Source organism: Schistocerca cancellata, unplaced genomic scaffold, assembly GCF_023864275.1.
Source record: "Schistocerca cancellata isolate TAMUIC-IGC-003103 unplaced genomic scaffold, iqSchCanc2.1 HiC_scaffold_1148, whole genome shotgun sequence".
Lineage (NCBI taxonomy): Eukaryota > Metazoa > Arthropoda > Insecta > Orthoptera > Acrididae > Schistocerca > Schistocerca cancellata.
In genome coordinates, this window is record NW_026047147.1 from 378017 (window position 1) to 401993 (window position 23977).

Genomic DNA, 23977 nt, shown 5'->3' on the forward strand with positions numbered 1-23977 from the left:
GCGAGAATGCTTGTCCCCAGATATATCAGAGGAAAGCCCTTAATAGGTATATCGGTTGCAGAAGTTAATGCTTGATACCCCGCGAGTGAAAGGGTTGTAACAGGTGATTGCCTGACCACCCATATCTGCTCGCTGGTTCGCCTTTTTGAAGACCAGAACGTGACAGCAGCGGCTGTAAGCAGCAGCAGGGAGTGGCCAGTGGTGGGGCTTGCAGTCCTCTGCTGCTCCTGATTGGCTGAAAGGCCCACGTGTAGAAGGATTTCGTGGAGAGGCTCGGAGCTCGGGGAATCGAAAGCTGGCCGTTGGCGCCCGTGTGGCCGACGTGGCGGGTCGCGGGCGCTCTGCAGCGGAGTTCTGTGTCGCGGCGCACAGTGTTCTCGAGTTTCCAAACGCGTTCTCGTTTGCGCGCATCCATTACCGCCTAAGAACTTTCCTGTCGTTATCTGCGAATGTTGCATAGTAACTAGTGTGGGCGTTTACGGCGTGCAGCCAGTCGAAAGTAATTTCCTGGACTTGGCTGTGAATGTTCCCAGTACTGCGGTCGGAAATCGGGATTTTGCCTGGGGGTAAGTAGGTAGCACGAGGGCCGTTAACTACTGGCTTTCGAGCGGTGAGGTTCGATACTTTCCAGCGGGTCGAGGGTCGGCTGGCGACCACTGTGTCGGACCGACTTTACGCGTGTCCCGGTGGTGCAGGACGCTTGTCTGGGTGGGCCGCTAAGCGCCCACAGTGCGCCCCGTGTCGGTTCTGGCCACCACCACCTAAAGAGAAGACCGCGGCGCGCTCTTGTGGCGTCACGCAGAGCGGGCCAGGGTTGGCTCGGCGCTGCGCTGACAGAATCGAGGCGCACGGCCTGCAAATCTTCGTCAAACGGTTTTACAGAATGTGTTGAGCTGCCGGCGCCCCCCTGCGGCCAGGCGGGCTGCACCCGGCACCTGCCTCCCTCGTGGCGCTGCGGCCTCTGGTTCCACTGCGTCCAGTACGGAAATCGCGGTTGACACTGCGGACACCTGCTAAGTGCGCGATGACGCCTGTAGTTTCACAATTCACGAAAATCACTCCACGTAGTACTATTTATCACAGGATTTTCAGTTGGGCTGGATACTAAATTCAAACACACACTCCTTTACTTTGCTCACTCAGGTTTTATTTGAACAAATGGGAGATCGTCTATTGATTACGAATCACAACAATTTCGGCGCACTGTGTGCTTCTAGTGAAGCTACTATGGCACACGTTTACCAGGACTCACAGTACTGGCACAAGTTTATCCTTCCACAGTACTGTTTCTGTAAATACGCCTTTAAGTAATGTTCTTCCTTGCTCAAGAGTGGCACATGGAACATTAACTTTTAACATCTGCCATAGTACCCTTACAAACCTCTAGCTTAACAAATCACCATCTTGTCTCACAAACACAATAATGCTAATCTCATATAACTCTGCCATTCGACACTTTGCGTTCACTACAAGCCACATTTCACACAACAAGTCATCTGTTACTTTATCACCATACCTGTTTGAGCCACTCTATGTAATCGAACCACTAATAAGCTCAACAAACCCATTTACACTTTCATGCACACACCACTTCAGTCATTGGCCCCTCTCTTTTGATTTTATAAGTATCTGAATGTCTCTTGTCATGGTACTTGAATTACAAATCAAGTAAAAGTACATCTTTCACACACATATGGAAAATTTCCTTCTTTCAGACATAATATGATGTATACTAATATCATACATTATACATTAATAAAACCGACAAACTGCAAAGACAGATCCTCGAAGGAAAACGGAGAAAAAACGTCCTACGAACATGTGTCCAGAAATGCACCATCGCCACAGTAGATGACACTGACGAACGGGAATCCCTCCGACAACGTGCTGCGTTTTCCTTGTATATAACAGGCCGTGTGATTGACGCAGCCTATTGTATACACAAAGCATTTCCCAACAGTTTTAGTAAGTAGTCTCAGTGCATTAGAATTGGTAGACAGAGCTACCACTCACAAATAAGCACACAGTTATAAATGAAGGAGACGTTAGGAAAGAGAAGTACTGGCTGTACGATATGAGATTTAATGACATTTAATACTGTCATACCAGGTAGAATCCATTTTTATTGCTGGGCTTAATGCAGTGTAGTGTGGAGACAGTTATTTGCGAAAAATACTGAAGGAGGCTACAGCGAGGATTCTGAAAAGGGAGACTGTTCATTGTTTCTCCTGGCCAGATTCCTCTCGGCTGCGGAACACAGCTCTAGACCTGCAGGGATGTTGGTTGGGTCCCACCAAAGAAGTATCCTGTTCTTCAGTAGGGGGAGCGTCGTTCCATTGCAAACGAAAAAGACGAAGAGCACTGGTCCTTGCACCATCGTAACTAGATGCATATAGTACACTAACTGCGCTATTCCCTGAGCCTGGTGGAACCCAATTCTAATAATAATTCCTGTTCCACTTAATATAATGGCCTTAACTGACATAAAAAGACATTCCTTCTTTGAGGCAAATTTCTTGTCATCAACAATTTCGAGTTGCCGCATGGAGCACCGAGTACGTAGGTACATGTATCCAAGCAGTCCGAGACAAACCAAGTTGAATGCCACAGACACTGAAATCGCTGCAAGGACTACTATGCGACTGTGGATCAGGTGATATTTACTCGTCTTTTCCAAAGCAACAGCTGCCACACATACTAAACTCCACGGTATAAACACACACAGCACCTCACGACGGAATAACTGGCTTACTTCAGCAGGTAGTAGCTGGTTAGGAAGCCTGAGATGGCGAACACAAGCATACATGTGGTAGCAGAATGAGTTCAGCCAGATACAGCTGAGAAGTGTGAGGGCGCTGTCTATCAGCACTGCTGTAGGTAAGTCAGGGACGCCTGCCATACGATACACGACCTCAGAACACAGGATCTGGACTATGCACGTGATCTGAAAGGACAAGAATATCTTTCCAGGCAAGTTGCGTAACTGGGGAAGGTACATGTATACTCCGGCAGTCGAAAAACGGAAAATGATATTTATCAGTATAAATGAGATTTCTAAAGGCTTCAAGCTGTCTATTTTGAAATCCTTGTATTTCAAGGTGGCGTTGTTTAAACTGTTTTTGTAGTTCATTGTTTCTTCTGTTAGCTTTTGATACAGTATACTGCTAGTACTATAGTACGCTCCAAATGAGAAATTAATGAATGTACAATTATGGGAAGTCTTAATGGAGGAAAAGTCGCGACACTTTAGCAACAGAATAGCTCTGGAAACAGAGCAGATGGCGTCTGTAGCGTTCGACTGCAGACATGATTGATCGTCAGGACTATCGAAATAGCAGCGAGCATCGTGCAGGGACTGTATCATACTAAACGGGACGTCCTGACAAATGCCGTATGAGTTGACCGCCATCCAGGCCAGCAGGCAGAGGTTGACGTTTATCCTCTGCGTGTAGGCCAGGTAGCTGGTGACGGGTACGTGGGGCGACCTCTGCACCACGTCGTCCCACAGCTGCTCGCGGCACTGCTCGCGCTGCTTCACGGCTTCCAGTGGCAGGTCTTCCAGCGGACACGTGGGGTGGTCCAGGGCGTTCACCAACAGCTGCACGCAGTCAGTGTCCACGGAGAGCGTATCGTGGCTTCTGTCCTCCAGCTGCCACTCCTCGTCTGCAAGAAAACGACAGCAAGTAGGTGGTGGCCGTACACTGCAGGCAGCTGAATCCAAAGTCTTCTCTGGATGACGAGCCTGGGCGTTGTGTACCCACATTACCCAGGTTCAGTTACCCAGACCTATGTAAGGCGGCATGTCAACACAAAGTAAGAGTATTAACAAAGACAGGTATCATTGTTACTATGCACGTCTATTTCATCTACAGGGTGCCCAAGAAGTCCCTGCATCGCTCTTGACATAGTAAAAATAAGGAAGTAAATAGGTTTTATTGATAGTCCTGCATGGAAAAAAACAACGTTATCAGAATTATATTTTTGTTTCAGCACTGTAGTCTTTGAGTTCCGAATCCATCTTGTAAAGGAGGGATTAGTGGAGGATTCGTGGGTTCATGAACGTCCGCAGATAGGAAAAACTATGTAACGCATGATGAGACCATTTGCCTCAGTCCCCCTCGTAAAGTAGCCATGCCTGATTGAGATAAATGTCCTGTATTTTCAGGCTGTCTCAAAGACAGGCCACGTATTGGAAGCAATAAAAAGTGACAGGAAACGTGTGTCACCCACTCTTAATCAGATGAGCAGTCTCCAATGAAAACCACTTGCAAAAGAGCTGTTCGACTTCAAGCATCTTCTTCAACAATGCACGACCACACTGAAAAGATATGAATACGAAAGGATTTAGGCCCATGTTTGTTACTGAATTATCTGACAGTAGTGTGGAGCAACGATTTGTAACCTACCGTACTTTGTTGTGGCGACTTCTGCCATGTCTCGCTCAAGAGTGTTGTTTACGTATAAATGTGCCATATACCACTGTTTGCTCAGGAAAAAGTTGTTTTCTTGTCTAAGGAAAGTACCCATATTACCAAGAGTTGGAAAGGAACCTACCTCACATTATGTGGGCTACTGTGTGAGCAGAATACCTGTTAGCACCACATTCTTTTGAAGCTTACATGAATGGGAACTTCCATTTCTCTGTAAAACAGAAGTTTTCAGTATCTCAGCTCCATGACAAGGCAATCACGGATCTTGTGTGGTTGTAGAAGGAAGGAGCTTGAGTCTCGTTTTGTTGTTCAGATGCGTGGGTTTCTTAATGAACAGTTTATCCTCAGATTGTATGTGGTTCTGCAACATTTGAAGCCACATTAAAATGGTTATCAAGAAATCCCAACATTACCACTACAACAACCTTTGGAATTCGTCATGACAAACTTTTGATCTTGCCACGCAAATAACTGAATATGAAGAATAATTAAGCCTCATTTGGCTCAACGTTAAAAGATTAATGGTAAATTGACACAAGTGTTGTGGAAGTCCTTCTAAGCAGAATTACTGGAACGATCCGCAATAAAGCAAGGGGGACAGCGAAACAGATAGATGTCTGTGGAAGGTGTGATCGTCCATACTCAGATCCATTGGATACGTATTTTTTTATATCTAACTACGTCAATATAGAACATACTCTTTTGACATAACTCCATAGGCGTGCTGTACAAAGAAATAGGGTGGAGGCTGAATTCTCGTTTCTGATATTTCACTTTCCTCCGTGAACTTAGTGACCCGATCACGCAGCGTAAAAAAAAAGTGATGGAGCAGATTTGTAACCAGTTTGTTTCGTTAGCACGAGAATGTCGAGAAAATGCACAACAAAATACAGTAGCTGACGATTTTGGAAGCACCCTTACCACAATGAATGATTTACTGTTAATATTCTGTTTGCATAAATTCAAAAACACGCAGAAAAACGTAATTACTTCGTCTCACTCGTACCTTGCGTAGTGATAACAATGCAGCAATAAATGCAATTGGGACATATATGCCTCTGCTGCTGAGTGGATGAATGTGGGATTACAACCCCAGAGATTTGGGATTCAGGCATTGCTCCCGAGATTCCTTCTCTCACTTTTCTTTCACCTCTCACATTGATTTATGGAAATCGAAAATGTTGGAACTGTAGAATTGTTCGGAGACCCAATAACTAACTCTGTTTCACAATTATTAACTGGGTAAGTTAGTTCAAAAGTAGGAAGACGGCGAGTGACCACAACCTGCAGTAGGAAAGTGGCTCGCGAAGCACTGTGGTGACCAAACCAGGCTTCAGCTTGATGACGGCTTTACCTACTGCATTCTGAAAAGTCCTGATGGTCGTTTTCCTCGAGCACTATTCCTGTTCGGAGTACAAATCAAAGGAGAATGATACTGATATGCTACACATCATCCAATGCGTACAGGGTGAGTCACCTAACGTTACCGCTGGATATATTTCGTAAACCACATCAAATACTGGCGAACCGATTCCACACACCGAACGTGAGGAGAGCGGCTAGTGTAACTGTTTAATACAAACACACTCGTTAACACGGTCGTCATCGTAAACATGTCCCTGCAGATGCTGCTCGCCGACCGTGGCCCGTGTTTGTTACAAGACGCAACTGAATGTCGGAGGTTTCAAGCGTCAACTTTAGGTTACAATATCTCCGGATGTAATTAACATTTTACAATGCAACAAACGGCACTGATTACGTATTTGTTTATATGTTCAGATGTGCTAACAAAACTAACGGGGTTCCATTTAAAAAAAACGTAGGTTTGTGTTAAAAAACATACTTCCGTGCATTTTTGTATGGTTTGTATTAACCAATTACACTAGCCGCTCTCCTCACGTTCGGTCTGTGGAATCGATTCGTCAGTATTTGATGTGGTTTACGAAATATATCCAGCGGTAATGTTAGGTGACTCACTCTGTATAGTTCATTGGCGTGTTGAGCGCAAATGTATACCCAGTAAGACGAATAAGTTCTGAAAGATTCTTATACCCAGGCACAATCTGTGAAAAGCTGAATGCGCGACTTTGTCGTAAACACTCCATTTTCTTTGTTATTCATTCCACTTCCACCACATTATCGTGTGGTGCGCAAGGTTCGGATACTTTGCTGCTTTTTGGGGAGAATGAATAAAATGATAGGTTTCAAAAAAATAAAAGCCATAGCGTCTCTACATAAACACATGTACATTGAAGTTGATGATGGTGCTATGGTGAAGAAATGCTCGTTCTCCTGGCAAGTCACTGGCAGTCAGTTCCCAATAACTACTACGAGGATAATACAGTATGATGCAGGTGCCGGCCAGAAAGGGTGTAGGTATTCAAGGTGTTGGAGTGGGCTGGGAAGTATGATTGACAAGATGATGTGGGTACTGGGAGGTGTGAGGGAGGGATTACAGTGGTCAAGAGGCTGGAAGCGGGATCATCTACATATTGAAGAGGCGTAGACGCTAGGATTATAGCTGGTTGGAGGAGTAAGTGTCTACATACTATTCTGGAACAGGAAGAACCAGCCGGCTGAAGTTCCGCTCGAATAGGATACAGAAGGGGCGGGCAAGTGGAGGATGGGTATGACATGTTGGTATAGGCGCACCAGAAGCCTAGGTATCCAGAGGATAGGCGAGAAAAATTGCTTTTGTTTCCCACGTTTATGGAACGTTTACAATTTGTGACAAAGTCTGAGGAACTTCAGAAGAGAAGGCAATGTAATCAGCTGGTAGAGGTTGCGTCTGAGACGGCAAATATGATACAGAGTGCAAGGTGTTCTAAGACTGTAAGGAATGGTAAATTTTTGAGAGTGCTGAGATCCAAGCTATATTGGCGGAAGTAACACTGGGGCCACTAAGGCTTTTGGAAAGACGAAGGAAGAAACAAGATCAGGGGTTAACGTCCTGTTGGTGAAACAGCTATCAGAGCATAACCCAGAATTGGGAAGAACGGGGAAGTAGGACAGCTGGGTCCATCCATAGGAACCGTCGTGTCATTCACCTTACGCTGTGTAGGGACATCACAGAGAAACTAAATATGGTCGAAAATCAAGTTTGGAGCCAACAGCTTACCACAGCATCGCCTCGCTCAGTGGGTTTTACCCAAGTACAGAGGATGGCTGAATGATGGAATCCCCACATTGTCGAGTTTCCTGTCTTCTTAATTCGAGTTTGTTGTAAGCTGAGGATGCGTGATTATTCCAAGATATGAGAAAGTCTGCCCATGTCAGCAGAGAGGAATGGAGCAGCAGGTCCACCGCCTTACTGCCAGCGCTTATCTTCCTCCACGTAATTGGGCACTGTCCTTGCATTGTGAGAGAACTGTGACTCGCAGTTATCTGTTGAGTGTACGTGACTGTAATGGATGCGTTAAGAGCTTAACATCCACATCTGACACACATGTTGTTGTGTCATGCTTTTAATAAATTTTCAAGCAGATAAATGAAACAGTCAATGATCAGAACGCCCTATTGTTTGGAAAGCAATACACTTATCTTTAGCTCCTCGTGGCTGTGGCTGCGTGAGCACGTGTGGTATTAATTGGGGTCCAAATACACAGGAGCTGCTGAAAACACTGAGCGGCATTACAGTGCAAGTCTCCACATGATGAGCACTGAACGTTTACTACAACTGTGCCAAATATGTGTCTGTTGTTGGCCCTCGACTCTCTGTACGTGCATGCTTGGCCTAGGCTTGACTGAGTGACGTTACGCCGACACTGCACTCTGAAGGCAGAAATTCATCGCTTCTCTGCAGTCGTCATGGAACTGTTGATACCCTCGTAGACAGAACAGAACTCAGGCTGGACTCTGGCAGAACTCGTACCAGGCACTGGCAGAGCTGGGAATACTTGTCGTGTGTGGCGCCTCGAAGCTACAGGAGGAGTGGCTTACTACTTCTTTCTCATAGGCGCTGGCGATGCTGCTTAGGTGTACAGCATCTCTGCGATCGATTGACGATTTGCTGCAGGCGATTATCGTCGACACCACATATGTCACCCTCAACAGTGTCACAGGCATCAGTGTATCATGATACACTGAGGAGAGGTAATGTAATGCAGAACACTGACACGAGGTCTGGTGATGAGAAACTTTATGCTTCAATTCCCCCTCCCATTACTGGGGAAATACCAGCAATGCAAATTTCTTCCATCACCTGGATTCGAACCAGCTTACCTTTGAAGAGAGTACCACCACACAGTCATGTTTATGTGTGCCATGGTGGAAGTTAGGCAGAGAGAAATGATTGGTGGTATTTATTATAATAATTCCTTGGGTTTTCAACATAAGTGATTTTGATGTAGCAGAGGCTACACCAAGAGTTGAAGTTATCGAGGCAGATGGAGATATGCTGTTGAGTAAGATTTACAGTAACAAAAGAAGGATGGTGTGCCAGACAAGGAGCTATACAGGAAACATAACTCATTGGGACACCTGGCACTTGCCAGTTTCCTCCCAGAGATTCGAATGTGCAACTAGTGCGGAATATGTCGCTAATGGAGGAGTCATCGTACCTTTTTCAATTATAGGCCACATGTCCTGTGGACAGACACCAGTGGTTCCCATTACCTTCTGCATTCTCATGCCTTTTAGCACTGCTGACTCTTCAGGGTTTTAGGAGCAGGGGGAAAAAGTGCCTTGAAGCTCTATCCACACATCCATCACTACTGATGATTTTTATTCTAAATTTAAGCAGTAGCGAGGTTCGAACCTGGGTTCCATGACGTTTTGATTAGTATACTAAGACACTACTCTTAAATTATAGGTGAGCCGTGGGATATAAACTTGCATACTGTATGATATCACACAACTTGACTAGAGCTAGTAGGAAATAAGGATTTTTTTTTTTTTTAAAGAAGGTGGAAAGTAATGGAGTCATGAGCAGCCTCTCATAAGAATTTCCTGAAATTGTAAGACGTCGCGGTCTCCTTCATTGCTTACATATTCCGCCCTCACAATCATATTCTGCACATCAAGACGCTTCATTCGAGCCCAAACTCGATAAGATAAAGTAATGGAGTTATGAGCAGACTCTCATAAGAACTTCCTGAAATTGTAAGACGTCGTGGTCTCCTTCATTGCTTACATATTCCGCCCTCAAAATCATATTCTGCACATCAAGACGCTTCATTCGAGCCCAAACTCGATAAGATAAAGTCAGTATTGTATGAATTCATGTAAACGATATGCAAATAACTAATAAATCGCAAGTGCACACCGTGGTTGAAATACTCGAGGCTGGCGTACACACATACGTTCCAGACACGGCGGTCACAGGAGCTTTTAGCTCGAGAGAGGCAACTGCACCCCAGGAGGCCGGTCCCAAGCTATCTACGTCGGCCAGTGACCGCCTGTAGAGCAGACAGCGTTAGCCCGAGTTATAGGACGACCCCGTGTTCGGCTTAAAGGCAAATTCCGCTACATTGTGTGGCAGCGGTTAGCCTACGCATTCTTTACACATAGCACGCAGTTTCAGAGATTTTCACAGGGAGACAGCAAACGCCAAACACCGATACTACAGATTTCCGGATTGGTCACCTTAAACAAAACGTCATTCTCCCGTTTGAGAAGAGCAATGCTGATTGGCAGACGATATTTCTGACGCCTTGAGCTGAAGGAGTAATGGAAGAGATCGAAAGATATACCCCTTCACGTCTGGCGTGCAGAGGGGCCGTTCCGTTGTCCCTCTTGGAGCGAGAACACGTAACGAGAGAGTGCGCGCTTGTACGTGTACTCAAGGAGCTAGATACAAGTCTCTCCTCAGTACTTCACTGGGAGAGCACCTCCGTCGAGAGCGAATCGAAGTGCAAGTGTATATTGAGTCCTTGTGATTAAGTGTTGTTCACTGTGTTGGCCGCCACACTTATTGTGCGGTGTGAACGGACTGAGTAATAGTTAAACGCCTGCGAGCGAATTTTTGCGTGGCATCGTGGTGGACTGGTTATCTGACCGGTATACCACGCCAATAGACTAGGGGCGAATAGGAGTCCTTGACTTCATCAAGGCGTAGGGAGAGTTTGATTGGCGAAGGTCAATCCAGACAGAACGAGAGTTATCTTATTTGTTGCCAGCGAGTACCCTTCACTGCATATCACACATGACAGCCTCGACTGTACCTAGCAACATTCTAACCGATAATTATTCAAGTCTAGTAGGTGCAGCTCTCAGCCATTCTGCCAAGTCAATAACAATCTTAAACTCTGTATAGAAATTTAATTAGCGAATCCTATCCTTGAGAGGTAACTTCACATTCTGAAAAGAACCCGCAAATAACGTGTTCAATTCATAACTAAAAGTGCTATTGTGATTTCTCAGAATTTTTGCAAAATAAATAATAATTTTCGTTACTTTCATGTTTATCTTACACTAACTAGCACTACTCCAGTACCCAAGTATACCACTAGTTACGTAAGACATTTTGTGAATTTTTGTGTCATTTCCTTACAGTGGACGACTCCAGAAGGTATTTATTGCTGAAAGTTTTTCAGGAATTTCTCTTTAGAACTTCAGGAGTGTCCATCTGAGTTCTGTAGTAGTGTGGGGGTGGAAATTGCATCTTGCAGGGGCCAAAGGGTAAAGGGTACATCTCAGATTAATCTGTTGCGCAGAATGACAGAATAGCACCAACCCACACACTCACAAAATGTGTGACTTTATAGTCTTGTGTTGTAAATGCTATATTTAATTCGTTTTGTGGCGTTATAGACAGGTATTTTCAACTGGGACCAAGAGATATGGTGGTCGTATTTGTGTGACATTGTATGTACCGAATTGTCGAGCAGTCATTAGATACAGTGAACATATCTTTAAGATATGAAGCACTGAGTCTGGCTTGTTGAGGTTGTTTGGTAACGTGTGGTTGTTATGGATGAGAGGAGAATGAATCCTTTTTCAATAGATTGTTCAGTTTATGGAAAATGTGGCAGTGTTTTTGTTCATGTGTATCACCAATCCCAGGGTTTCTGATCTGCAGAATGAGGTGCTGGTATCAGGATATCTCACAAGCACCCATTGGCAGTACCATCTGATTGTATGTTGCAGCAATTATCTGTGCTTTGTAGAGTGTAGAATGACTGGGACTGTATTACGAGACTGTAACAATTTTCATTAAAGTATAGTTGTAGCATTGAGATAACATGTGAGTGATGAAGATCTCGTTGGAGCTGAGGGAACAGACATTTGGATGGAATGCTATGCTGCTGCTTTGTCTTGATGTTTTATGTGGCGAAACAAGGTTAGGTATAGGTTTTAATCTGATGTTTTGGAGTGGCTGAAGATAAAGTTGGATTGCTTTTTGGAATAAGTGACTTGGATGTTAAAATGGAAGGTGACTAACTGTTGTCGTCATCTGTTGGACGATATGGGGACGTTGAAAGAGAGTGAATGTTGTGGAAAACAGTGGTTCTAAACTGGATGTCTTTCATGTTAGGGACGCGACATAAGAAACTGTTAAGATGATGACGGTGAGCTCGACTGACGGTGTAGAAAACTGTGGATCTGAACTCAATATCTTTGATGGTGAGGATGCAATGCATGTAGTTGTTGGGATGCGGAATGTAAGTTTAGTGTCGTGAATAATGCGTTTAGTTTATATTTATTAGATCATTCGAGTTGAGGCTGTGTAGATGATGCAGTTGTGCAAGGATTGTACATTTGGGCACAGTTAACATGGGTGGTATTACGAACTTCCAGTATGCTGCAGTAGTTTGGGTCAGCAACTTCTGGTAATCAGTGAACGAAAAACCGTTCCAAGGTTTTGTTCATTCGATGAGTTATCTCTATGCACTGTAAATGTTCATTGCACGTTTTTGACATATTCGGAAATGCCATTTTCGACTATGTTATGGTGATTTGAAAATGGGTCTCGGTCCGAAACAAGTCATCGAATGAACAAAAAATAAAAATTTGCAACTTGGACTGGTTTTCTGTCCTAGTGATGGGTGGTCTTGTTTGTAACTGGGATAGGTCAGGTGGTTCTGCGATACTGGGTCAGATAGTCGTCACACAGGAAGTATTTTTGACATCTGTAGCCTTGGATTTGCGATTTAGTTGATTTTACACAATGGGAGCGACAGCAAATGAGGACTCAGTCCCTGATACGTTGGTCTGTTGTGGGCAAGCATCTAGTTCTGCTGGACAGTGATGCGTAAAGAAGCCGGCAGAGAAGCGCCACGGTTTTAATAGTGGCGATGGCAACTCTTTCAGACAGGGCCGTTGTAGCAGCCTGCTGGATGTCGCAAGCCATCTCCAACATCGCCACGTGCTCAGAAGAGATTCGCACGACTTTCTTCTTTCCCTCCCCCTCCCCCCCCCCCCCCACCCCTCTCGACCGAACTGCCACGACCTCTCCGATCTCTCTGGATTATCACGACAACTTTCCCCTGAAAATAAAATGGCTCTGAGCACGATGGGGCTTAATATCTGAGGTCATCAGTCCCCTAGAAGTTAGAACTACTTAAACCTAACTAACGTAAGGACATCGCACACATCCATGCCCAAGGCAGGATTCGAACCTGCGACCGTAGCGGTCACGCGGTTCCAGACTGAAGCGCCTAGAACCGTACGGCCAAACCGACCGGCCCCTGAAGATATCTTCAATGTCGGGCTTAAAGTTAGCTTCCAGACAAACGGCTAGTGGTCCACAACTCTGTAAGGTCTTGTCGCTGCTCATTCTATAATATCTTGTCGCCACTCGTGAGGAATTGAAACATCAACTTCAGCTCACACGTTTGTTCTCGGTGTCCACAACAGTTTCAGTCATGATTATAGACATGCTGCAGAGTGCAGCTCAGTCTAGCAACAGATGGGGTAAGAGTCTGCTTGTTCAGTAACTTGCTAACAATGCGTATTTCCTTTAATGTGTCAGTATTATTCTTATGGTTATCTGCAGTAAATTATCGGCGAGAGCCGAAATTTTGGAAAGGCCTTTCTTCTCACTATTACAGTTCCTGGTTCTACTATACGGATATTTTTGTGATAACTTACTTCCTTATCTGTTGTAACCCTTTTCGACCACCGTAGTTTCTTAATTAGTTGGCTTACTACCAATGAAAACGCTGCAAGTTCGATTGCCTGAAGCGGTCAAGAGTGACAACGGCAGGCATAAATAATTTTTCCGCTGAGAGAGCACAAGCCCGCTGTCCTCCTTTCCTCTCATTTAAATGGAGGTACTCCCTGCCGAACAAGAAGCTATCAGGCAGGTACAAAGAGAGAATTAAACGATTACAACTCGTTTCATGCCTGGAGCACCATAGATAGATGACCGAGTAAGTGATAAAGCCCAGCAACGAGAGTAAAATAATAAATTTAAAGAATATAGTGATTCGAACAAATAGAGTTCTTTAGCAAACAGGTGCGATAGCTGAAAATACAGTGTTTCCTCAGTCCTACTACAGTTCATAGTATTAACACTTCTAAGGATAATATTAACAGTGTACCTCATACAATTCACTGTTCAGCTACAAATCGAAATATTGTTCGTCAAAGAAAATTAGTAAATACGAACAGTATCGTGCTAGGATCACACATGAGAAATTTAGATCACTACACCAGTTACAGTATTGACAGAAAATTAGCTTGTCTGTAGCCGTTAAGTTGCAGAGACCATTCGCCATTTTTAAAACAAGCCTTAGACTAGGTCTGAAAAAAAAATTACGTATACAGAATTTTAGAGCGTTTACAGAAGATAAAAAGGAACACTTTTTTATGTGAGGCACGTGTCGCACACGTATGAAGGTCTTATCCGCACTGGCGTTCAGAGACGGTGTTCAAAGTGCTGTGGGATGGGCCCTGTTTTAGAGGTGTTGCGTGCCTCCTACGGGAGGGAGACGAGTTGTTCAGTGTACCAGACACTGGCAGACACCCCAGGTGAGGTGGTCGCCTGTTAGGCTGAGGCTGCAAACATATTTGTGAGACACCCACTTGTTTCGAGTGTGCTGCACAATCGTTAGCACCCAGCTGGCACTTGAGTAACGTCTCTAAAACATCACACCTGTGACATTTGTGTCACATAAAATTTGTTCTTTTTAATCTTCTGTAAACAATCCAAAATTTTGTGTACATAGTCTTTTTTTAGTCCCTGCGTAATGAAGAAGTCAATAATACATCGAAGTTAAGTAGTTAGCTTGTCATAGATCCAGACGGGAAGTTGCCGAGGAATCTAAACACTGACTTTGGAAAGAGCACCAGAGATTATCTTGCGTGGCATGCAAAATCACGCAAGATCTAAAACTACATATTCAGAAGGATATTTGAATCTCATTCATCGAACAACTGAACAGTTGTCAGCGCATAACCGTGAAGTGGCCAGGTCCCAGTATTAAACTTACCTACAATCTTCAAATCATCTTCGAACAATGTATCGATGTGCTGATCTGCATGGTACCAGTAGACACGAAAGAAGGCGTACAGTTCATCAGCCAGACTGAACATTTGCGACGCCTCTGGCTGCCGCTCCTTGCACAGCGCACTGAAGTCGTCGTCAGAGGAGAGGCTCCACGGCTGATACTGCAGCAGGCGTTCACTCAACAGCGGCCGCCTGTAGCACACAAGCTGCCAGGTTAAAAGTTGAAAACCGAGCATGTATAGTTTATGCAAGAACGTACAAGTATCCAAAAATGTGTGTGAAATCTTATGGGACTTGACTGCTAAGGTCATCAGTCCCTAAGCTTACACACTACTTAACCTACATTATTCTAAGGACACACACACACACACACACACACACACACACACACATATCAATGCCCGAGGGAGGGCTCGCACCTCCGCCGGGACCAGCCGCGCACCCCATGACTGCAGCGCCTGAGACCGCTCGGCTAATCCCGCGCGGCTAAAAGTATCCCGAGCGGATTTCCACTCAGCAGTGGATTAGAAACTTCCTGATAGATGAGTACTATGTACCAGACTGGGACACAAACGGGGAACTTTTTCATTCTTTAAAGGATGCATAGTAACACAGCAAACAATCGCAAATCCATTGGTCTTTTTAGCATTATAGCGCATCGAGATTTCATCTTTAGATTTCGGAGCACTTGAGTGAGACACCGATTGTAACTATTTCTTGCAGGTCATCCACTCCGTTCTGTGCTGCTATATCGTTTTAACTGGTTTCAGGCACACCAAACAGCAGAGCTGCAGCGCTTGCCGCAGAATACCTCTTTTCTTTAAAGAAGAATTTCGTATGCATTGCAAGAGAGTGAACATGTGATATTTATGTTAAGGATATGAATGACTTGTTCAAATTTGTTATAGATGATTTTAGACGCTGACATGTAGACATGTCTGTCACGAGCTGAAGCAAAATCTTCCACATTACCACTTGAAAATGGCTCAAACCGCCGAAACTGCAATTGTAAAACAATTTTTAAAGTCAATGGCGAATATGACGTCCTTAAAAAAATAGACATCGAGCTGGGCAGGCAGGAACCGAGAGCCGCCGTCGCAGCCTTACCTCCGCCAGTAGCTCAGCCGCTGCCTTCCGGCCGTCACAGAAGCTCCCCTGCACGGCTGGCGGGACCAGCGCTCCCGGAAGGATGGGCACTGCAGTGACCAGAGGCCTCGGAAGTTGCTTCCTGGACGAATTCTCACTCTACAGTGGAGAGTGCAGTCACTTGAAACGTCGGGGATCCGACACACGGCTCTGACCTGCCAGGGAGTTTCCTATCTGCATTTGGTGATGTGACATCTGCGATAATTTTCCGTAATGACACAGGAAGATGAGTTCAGTGGACAAACGTGAATGTACCGTCAAGAAGGTCCACTTATTCAGTCCCTTTCAGCCAATCCAACGGCTAAGGACAGCGCGATACGATGACTTAAGCTATTTCAAATCCGTCTTTGCAAATACCAAACATGTGTTTTTATTTCACAATAGGTCTTTCGTTTTACTCATTATACCCTTATCAGTTGTGGCATTTTTATAATGTTTCTGCTTACATCCGGCAGTGTGCATCCCACCATCTCACACTGTTATGCTTGACGTGCAGAAGTACATGTCTGCTGACGTAAAACTTGACAAAATGACGCTTCACTATTGCATACAAATGTTTGTTTACTTGGCTCTGAAGAATTCGCTCGGTCTCGCTTCGTGAGTGGTTGGTCCGGGTCTCTCGTCTGGCAGTGAAAATTATCATACAGAAATTGTTGGCCGTTAAACTTTGTCCTAAGGTCAGTGTTCCATACATCGATTCGATGCATCTGTGTCAGGTACATGTTGTGATGAGAATGGAGCCCTCAGAATCGGGTATGAGACAATTTTTTTCCTGATTAATCTACGACTGCATTCCCTATAGCCCATTAACGATGGAAAGTTTCCATACTGCCAGATACAATGCAGGACAATCAGTACTCCCTCTGCCCCTTATAGTATGGTCCTTGGTTATCACTGTTTACTTGACAACGACGTTGCCAATTAAATCATGAAGCTGCATGATAATGAGTTCCGTGTGATGTCTGCGTCCCCAGTTTGACCGGAAAGCTGTCCCTCCCATAAGACATGTGGTGCCATGGTGCTAAGGCTCGCAAATCATTTCCACGCTACGTACACCAGCACGCTGTTCTGCTTGGAGCTACAGTACCACACCTACTCCACTGACAAGCTGGGACTCAGAATCCGTGCCGCGATGAAAATCATCATTTCTACGCCCCAGATGGAGGATGTACGTGCACACTGACAATGATCTGAATAAACATTATACGGAGATTTGGTTGGGGAAGAATTTCGGGAAAGGGCTGTTTTTAACGTAATGGAGCCGTTCATTCCATAAGGCAACGAAAGAACGGATTTAAATGCAGCAAGGAAGTGAACAAACAATATCCACTGAAACAAGCTCTAAAGAAAAATTTCGAAACTTGTGGAGAGTTGCGAATGTACTACACAGCTATAATGATACAACACTGACTGCCACATTCAGTTTAGGAGCAAGTGCGTTGCCACACAAAGTGGCAAATCAACAGAGGACGCAATAAATACTCGCCACATGGAGCTGGAGTGTCGACAAGCGGGGCAAACCGCTGCCACGGAAGTCAATCGTCGACAATTTGCGTGCAGAGGCAGGGGTCAGTGTGCTATAGGCGGCTTTGGCCTGTAGTGCTGGAGCCATTACTGAAGGTATCATGCGAGTCCAGTAATGAAGTGGATTGGCGGAATTTAGAAACGACCGACTGTAAATGGCGATACGTGAACTACAGAAGAGGCACGAAATGGTGCGCTGCCTGAACTAGGAGGGCGGTACCTAAGCTGCAGCACTGCTGCTGGAGCTCTGTGGCCCCTCATGCGTCTTTGGTTATCGCCATTGTACTGACATCCAACAGAAGGTAAACACGCTGGGTCGTATGAACAAACAAGACGACGTTCTCTGGAGAAGATTCTCGGAGCAAAAGAACATCCTCTGAGAAAGCTCTTACGAGCAAAACATTCGAACCCATAATCTGTGACGAGAGGGTTCCTTTTTCTCACTACCTCTGCTCCCTGCTGAATTCTCGGTGTGTGTGGTCTGCCGTGTCCGGCACAGAAAGCACGCGCAGTGTCACGTGTCATTCAGCTCGCTCAAACGGGCGACATGTCTGGAACCGGCATCAGTGTGTTCAGGCAGAGTTGCACTGCGTTTCATTTTGTTTATTTTATGTGCGACAACAAATGATTAAGACAATTACGCACAGCTCATGAAAATGCATTTTCTTGAGATGTTACCGAATTTACAACATGCGGAAAACGTTTCAGGTATAGAAGTTAGGCGAACATTATGCGAACGAAATCATAAGATTACATGACTTTTTATCTACTCCAAGCCGGAACTCTGTCAGAGTTCTCTAACACGAGATAATTTTGGTTACCATGGTGAACATCTGGAATTGTCAGTGACACCGTTGTTTGGTGTAGGCCTACGCCGAAGTTTTCTCGTACGTTAGTCTGAAAACTTAGGTCTACTAAAAAGCAGCAAGAATGTTTTAATTTAACTTCTTTTGAAAGGGCGTCCCCTCTTCTTTGGTGATTTTCATCTACATCTACATCTACATCTACATTTATACTCCGCAAGCCACCCAACGGTGTGTGGCGGAGGGCACTTTACGTGCCACTGTCATTATCTCCCTTTCCTGTTCCAGTCGCGTATGGTTCGCGGGAAGAACGACTGTCTGAAAGCCTCTGTGCGCGCTCTAATCTCTCTAATTTTACATTCGTGATCTCCTCGGGAGGTATAAGTAGGGGGAAGCAATATATTCGATACCTCATCCAGAAACGCACCCTCTCGAAACCTGGCGAGCAAGCTACACCGCGATGCAGAGCGCCTCTCTTGCAGAGTCTGCCACTTGAGTTTGTTAAACATCTCCGTAACGCTATCACGGTTACCAAATAACCCTGTGACGAAACGCGCCGCTCTTCTTTGGATCTTCTCTATCTCCTCCGTCAACCCGATCTGGTACGGATCCCACACTGATGAGCAATACTCAAGTATAGGTCGAACGAGTGTTTTGTAAGCCACCTCCTTTGTTGATGGACTACATTTTCTAAGGACTCTCCCAATGAATCTCAACCTGGTACCCGCCTTACCAACAATTAATTTTATATGATCATTCCACTTCAAATCGTTCCGCACGCATACTCCCAGATATTTTACAGAAGTAACTGCTACCAGTGTTTGTTCCGCTATCATATAATCATACAATAAAGGATCCTTCTTTCTATGTATTCGCAATACATTACATTTGTCTATGTTAAGGGTCAGTTGCCACTCCCTGCACCAAGTGCCTATCCGCTGCAGATCTTCCTGCATTTCGCTACAATTTTCTAATGCTGCAACTTCTCTGTATACTACAGCATCATCCGCGAAAAGCCGCATGGAACTTCCGACACTATCTACTAGGTCATTTATATATATTGTGAAAAGCAATGGTCCCATAACACTCCCCTGTGGCACGCCAGAGGTTACTTTAACGTCTGTAGATGTCTCTCCATTGAGAACAACATGCTGTGTTCTGTTTGCTAAAAACTCTTCAATCCAGCCACACAGCTGGTCTGATATTCCGTAGGCTCTTACTTTGTTTATCAGACGACAGTGCGGAACTGTATCGAACGCCTTCCGGAAGTCAAGGAAAATGGCATCTACCTGGGAGCCTGTATCTAATATTTTCTGGGTTTCATGAACAAATAATGCGAGTTGGGTTTCACACGATCGCTGTTTCCGGAATCCATGTTGATTCCTACATAGTAGATTCTGAGTTTCCAAAAACGACATGATACTCGAGCAAAAGACATGTTCTAAAATTCTACAACAGATCGACGTCAGAGAGATAGGTCTATAGTTTTGCGCATCTGCTCGACGACCCTTCTTGAAGACTGGGACTACCTTTGCGCTTTTCCAATCATTTGGAACCTTCTGTTCCTCTAGAGACTTGCGGTACACGGCTGTTAGAAGGGGGGCAAGTTCTTTCGCGTACTCTGTGTAGAATCGAATTGGTATCCCGTCAGGTCCAGTGGACTTTCCTCTGTTGAGTGATTCCAGTTGCTTTTCTATTCCTTGGACACTTATTTCAATGTCAGCCATTTTTTCGTTGGTGCGAGGATTTAGAGAAGGAACTGCAGTGCGGTCTTCCTCTGTGAAACAGCTTTGGAAAAAGGTGTTTAGTATTTCAGCTTTACGCTTGTCATCCTCTGTTTCAATGCCATCATCATCCCAGAGTGTCTGGACATGATGTTTCGAGCCACTTACTGATTTAACGTAAGACCAGAACTTCCTAGGATTTTCTGTCAAGTCGGTACCTAGCATTTTACTTTCGAATTCACTGAACGCTTCACGCATAGCCCTCCTTACGCTAACTTTGACATCGTTTAGCTTCTGTTTGTCTGAGAGGTTTTGGCTGCGTTTAAACTTGGAGTGAAGCTCTCTTTGCTTTCGCAGTAGTTTCCTAACTTTGTTGTTGTACCACGGTGGGTTTTTCCCGTCCCTCACAGTTTTGCTCGGCACGTACCTGTCTAAAACGCATTTAACGATTGCCTTGAACTTTTTCCATAAACACTCAACATTGTCAGTGTCGGAACAGAAATTTTCGTTTTGATCTGTTAGGTAGTCTGAAATCTGCCTTCTATTACTCTTGCTAAACAGATAAACCTTCCTCCCTTTTTTTATATTCCTATTAACTTCCATATTCAGGGATGCTGCAACGGCCTTATGATCACTGATTCCCTGTTCTGCACTTACAGAGTCGAAAAGATCGGGTCTGTTTGTTATCAGTAGGTCCAAGATGTTATCTCCACGAGTCGGTTCTCTGTTTAATTGCTCGAGGTAATTTTCGGATAGTGCACTCAGTATAATGTCACTCGATGCTCTGTCCCTACCACCCGTCCTAAACATCTGAGTGTCCCAGTCTATATCTGGTAAATTGAAATCTCCACCTAAGACCATAACATGCTGAGAAAATTTATGTGAAATGTATTCCAAATTTTCTCTCAGTTGTTCTGCCACTAATGCTGCTGAGTCGGGGGGTCGGTAAAAGGAGCCAATTATTAACCTTGCTCGGTTGTTGAGTGTAACCTCCACCCATAATAATTCACAGGAACTATCCACTTCTACTTCACTACAGGATAAACTACTACTAACAGCGACGAACACTCCGCCACCGGTTGCATGCAATCTATCCTTTCTAAACACCGTCTGTGCCTTTGTAAAAATTTCGGCAGAATTTATCTCTGGCTTCAGCCAGCTTTCTGTACCTATAACGATTTCAGCTTCGGTGCTTTCTATCAGCGCTTCTGGAGGGAAGTTCACCAGGCAAGTAATGTTCTTATTGTGAAACCCATATAAACTTCTACAGTGTCTCTGTTCAGCATTTTGTTGGGCTGCTTATATCTTTCATTGCCTTCGAAGCAGCATGAATTCTGCCATTACTGTCAAAAAGTATGTAAAACTTAACCTGAACAGAACTTACTCACCTCAAAGAATGCTAAACAACTCGTTTCAATATTTTCCGATTGTGAGAAGCTCCTCTAGTTTTATTCATACGTAATCGGAGAACGTTCTTTGTCTTAAGCAACATCCCTCACCTTTCTACTCACGTTGAGCACGTTCTCGTGTGGGGTATATTCTCTGACTCGTTTTACTCATGTTAACCTCAAAATGTCCTCTCAATATGTCCAGTACGAAGTATATCCTCCGTTTTACTGACACGCCCCACTATACTTGGCCAGCACCTCAGCTCTCACCTGGACTCTCCCAGTGGTTCTTCGCCGATCATCTCCCACCCTTCGTCGTCGTCTTCACTGCTTCACCACTCACAGAGAGCCGTAGTCTGGCCGCTCCTTCGCCACTGCCTCCGTCAAATGCTCCACCACCGTCGCCGCCACCTGCGCCACCGTCGACTCCCTCTCCAGCAGCGTCGCTGCCTCTGTCGCCAACACCGTTGCCAGCCCCAAACCGCGGCCCGCCCCATCGCCCCCACCACTGCCGATGCAGGAAGTTCCAGCCACATCCACCACCACTGTAGCTTCGTCACCACCGTCATAAACTCCTGTCAGTGTCTTTATCTACACACAACTTGGACCACCTATTACACCACAACCCTCATGCATGCAGTCATAAGACCAAACAAATGAAATAGAATAGATAAAACCTCGCGATTCCAAATGAAACCAAGCCAAAAATGATTTCACTAGATTTACGGACATGAAACCAATAATTCCTCTCAACTATCGTCCTTCGTATCTACATCTACATACATAATCCGCAAGCCACGGTGCGGTGCGTGGCGGAGGGTACCCTGCTCCACAACTAGTCGTTTCCTTTCCTGTTCCGCTCGCTGACAGAGCGAGGGACAGACGTCTGTCTATATGCCTCCTTAGGATCCGTAATTCCCCGTATCTTGTCTTCGTGGTCCCTACCAGAAATGTATGCTGGCGTCATTAGGATCGTTCTGCAGTCAGGTTCTCTAAACTTTCTCAGTTGTTTTCTTCGAAATGAGTGTCTTCTTCCCTGCTGAGCTCCAGAAACATATACGTAACACTTGCATGCTGATCGAAACTCCGGTAAGAAATCTACCTGCTCCCCCTGAATTGTTTCGATGCCTTCTTTCAATCCGACCTGGTGCAGATCCCAAACACTCGAGCAACGCTGAACAAGAAGTCGCTCTGGCGTCCTAAACGGGGTCTCCCTCACACAGGAACCACACTTTCACAAAACTCTCCCAATAAACCGAAGCCGACCGTTGGCCTTCCCTACCAGAATCCTCACATGTTTATTCCATTTCATCTCGCTTCGCAACATTACGCCCAGATATTTAAACGAAGTGACTGTGGTAAGCAGGACACTTGGAATGCCGTATCCGGATATTACGGGTTCGTTTTTGCTACTCGTTCGCTTTCTTCTACAGCAAGAGCCACCTGCCATTCATCACACCAACTAGAAATTTTGTCGACGTCATCTTGTGTAGACCTGCAGTCCTTGAACTTATTCCATATGCTCGTTCTTCCGTTAGCACCCCGCAGTGGGACACCGTGTCAAATGCTTTCCAGAAATCTAGAAATATGGAATCTGCCTGTTGCCCTTCATCCATAGCTCTCAGTGCATCATGCGAGAAAAGGAAAAGGTGAGTTTCACAGAAGCGATGCTTACCAAAACCGTGTTGATTTGTGCACATAAGCTCCTTAGTCTGAAGAAAGTTGATTATGTTCGAACTGAGAATATGTTCAAGGATTCTGCAGGAAACAGGTGTTAGGGATATTGGTCTGCAATTTTGTGGGTCCGTTCTTTTACCTTTCTTATACAATGGAGCCACTTGTACTTTTTTCCATTCGCTTGGTTCTTAGCGCTGATCGCAAGATTCGCGGTAAATGCAAGCTAAGTAAGGGGCCAGTGCCGTACTCTACTCTTTGTAAAACCAAACTGGCATTCCATCTAGGCATTGCCACTTATTTATTTTCAGCTGTTTCAGCTGTTTCTCTACGCCAGCGGTACTCATTACTATGATTTCCACACGGGACTCTGTGCGATGGTCAAAGGACGGCACGTTACTACCATTCTCCTGCGTGAACGATTTCTTAAACGAGGAATTTTTAACTTCGGCCTTCCTTTTGGAATATTCTAGCGCCAAAGCCGACTGGTCAACGTGTGACTGAATGGAAGCGTTAGATCCGCTTAACGATTTTGCAGAGGAGCAAAACTTTTTCCGGTTCTCCGGTGGCAGTAGTTGTATGCTTCGCGCACAGATCTTTTCACAGACGCACGAATCTCTACAAATCTTTCTGTCCTCATTTGCGCGTTCTCTTTTGAACCGAGAATGTAACAGCCTTTCGTTCCTCAGCATTATCCGAATTCTGTTATTAAAGCACGATGAGTCTTTTCCGCCCTTGATCCACTTAGTAGGCGCATACTTTTCCGGATCATTATTTACAGTCTCTTTAAACTTTAGCCATAATTCCTCTATGGCCATAATTCTGGAATTGAATGATTGTATTTTACGGTCTAAGTGAGACGCTGACAACTGCATATCAACTCTCCTAGCGTTCTTGA

General features: G+C 44.9%; 1 protein-coding gene across 2 annotated transcripts in view; it reads right to left on the bottom strand.

The window, feature by feature from the left end:
* Positions 1 to 1201: 1201 nt before the first annotated feature.
* The window catches only part of LOC126159825 (uncharacterized), a 52618-nt gene continuing 29842 nt past the window's right edge, over positions 1202 to 23977 (bottom strand). For both annotated transcript variants that reach the window (XM_049916632.1, XM_049916631.1), the window contains 2 exons: positions 14804 to 15012; positions 1202 to 3663 (listed from right to left, as the gene is read on the bottom strand). In XM_049916632.1, coding sequence (XP_049772589.1) covers positions 2186 to 3663; positions 14804 to 15012 — 1687 coding nt within the window. In that variant the 3' untranslated portion in view covers positions 1202 to 2185. The remainder of the gene's footprint in view (positions 3664 to 14803; positions 15013 to 23977) is intronic.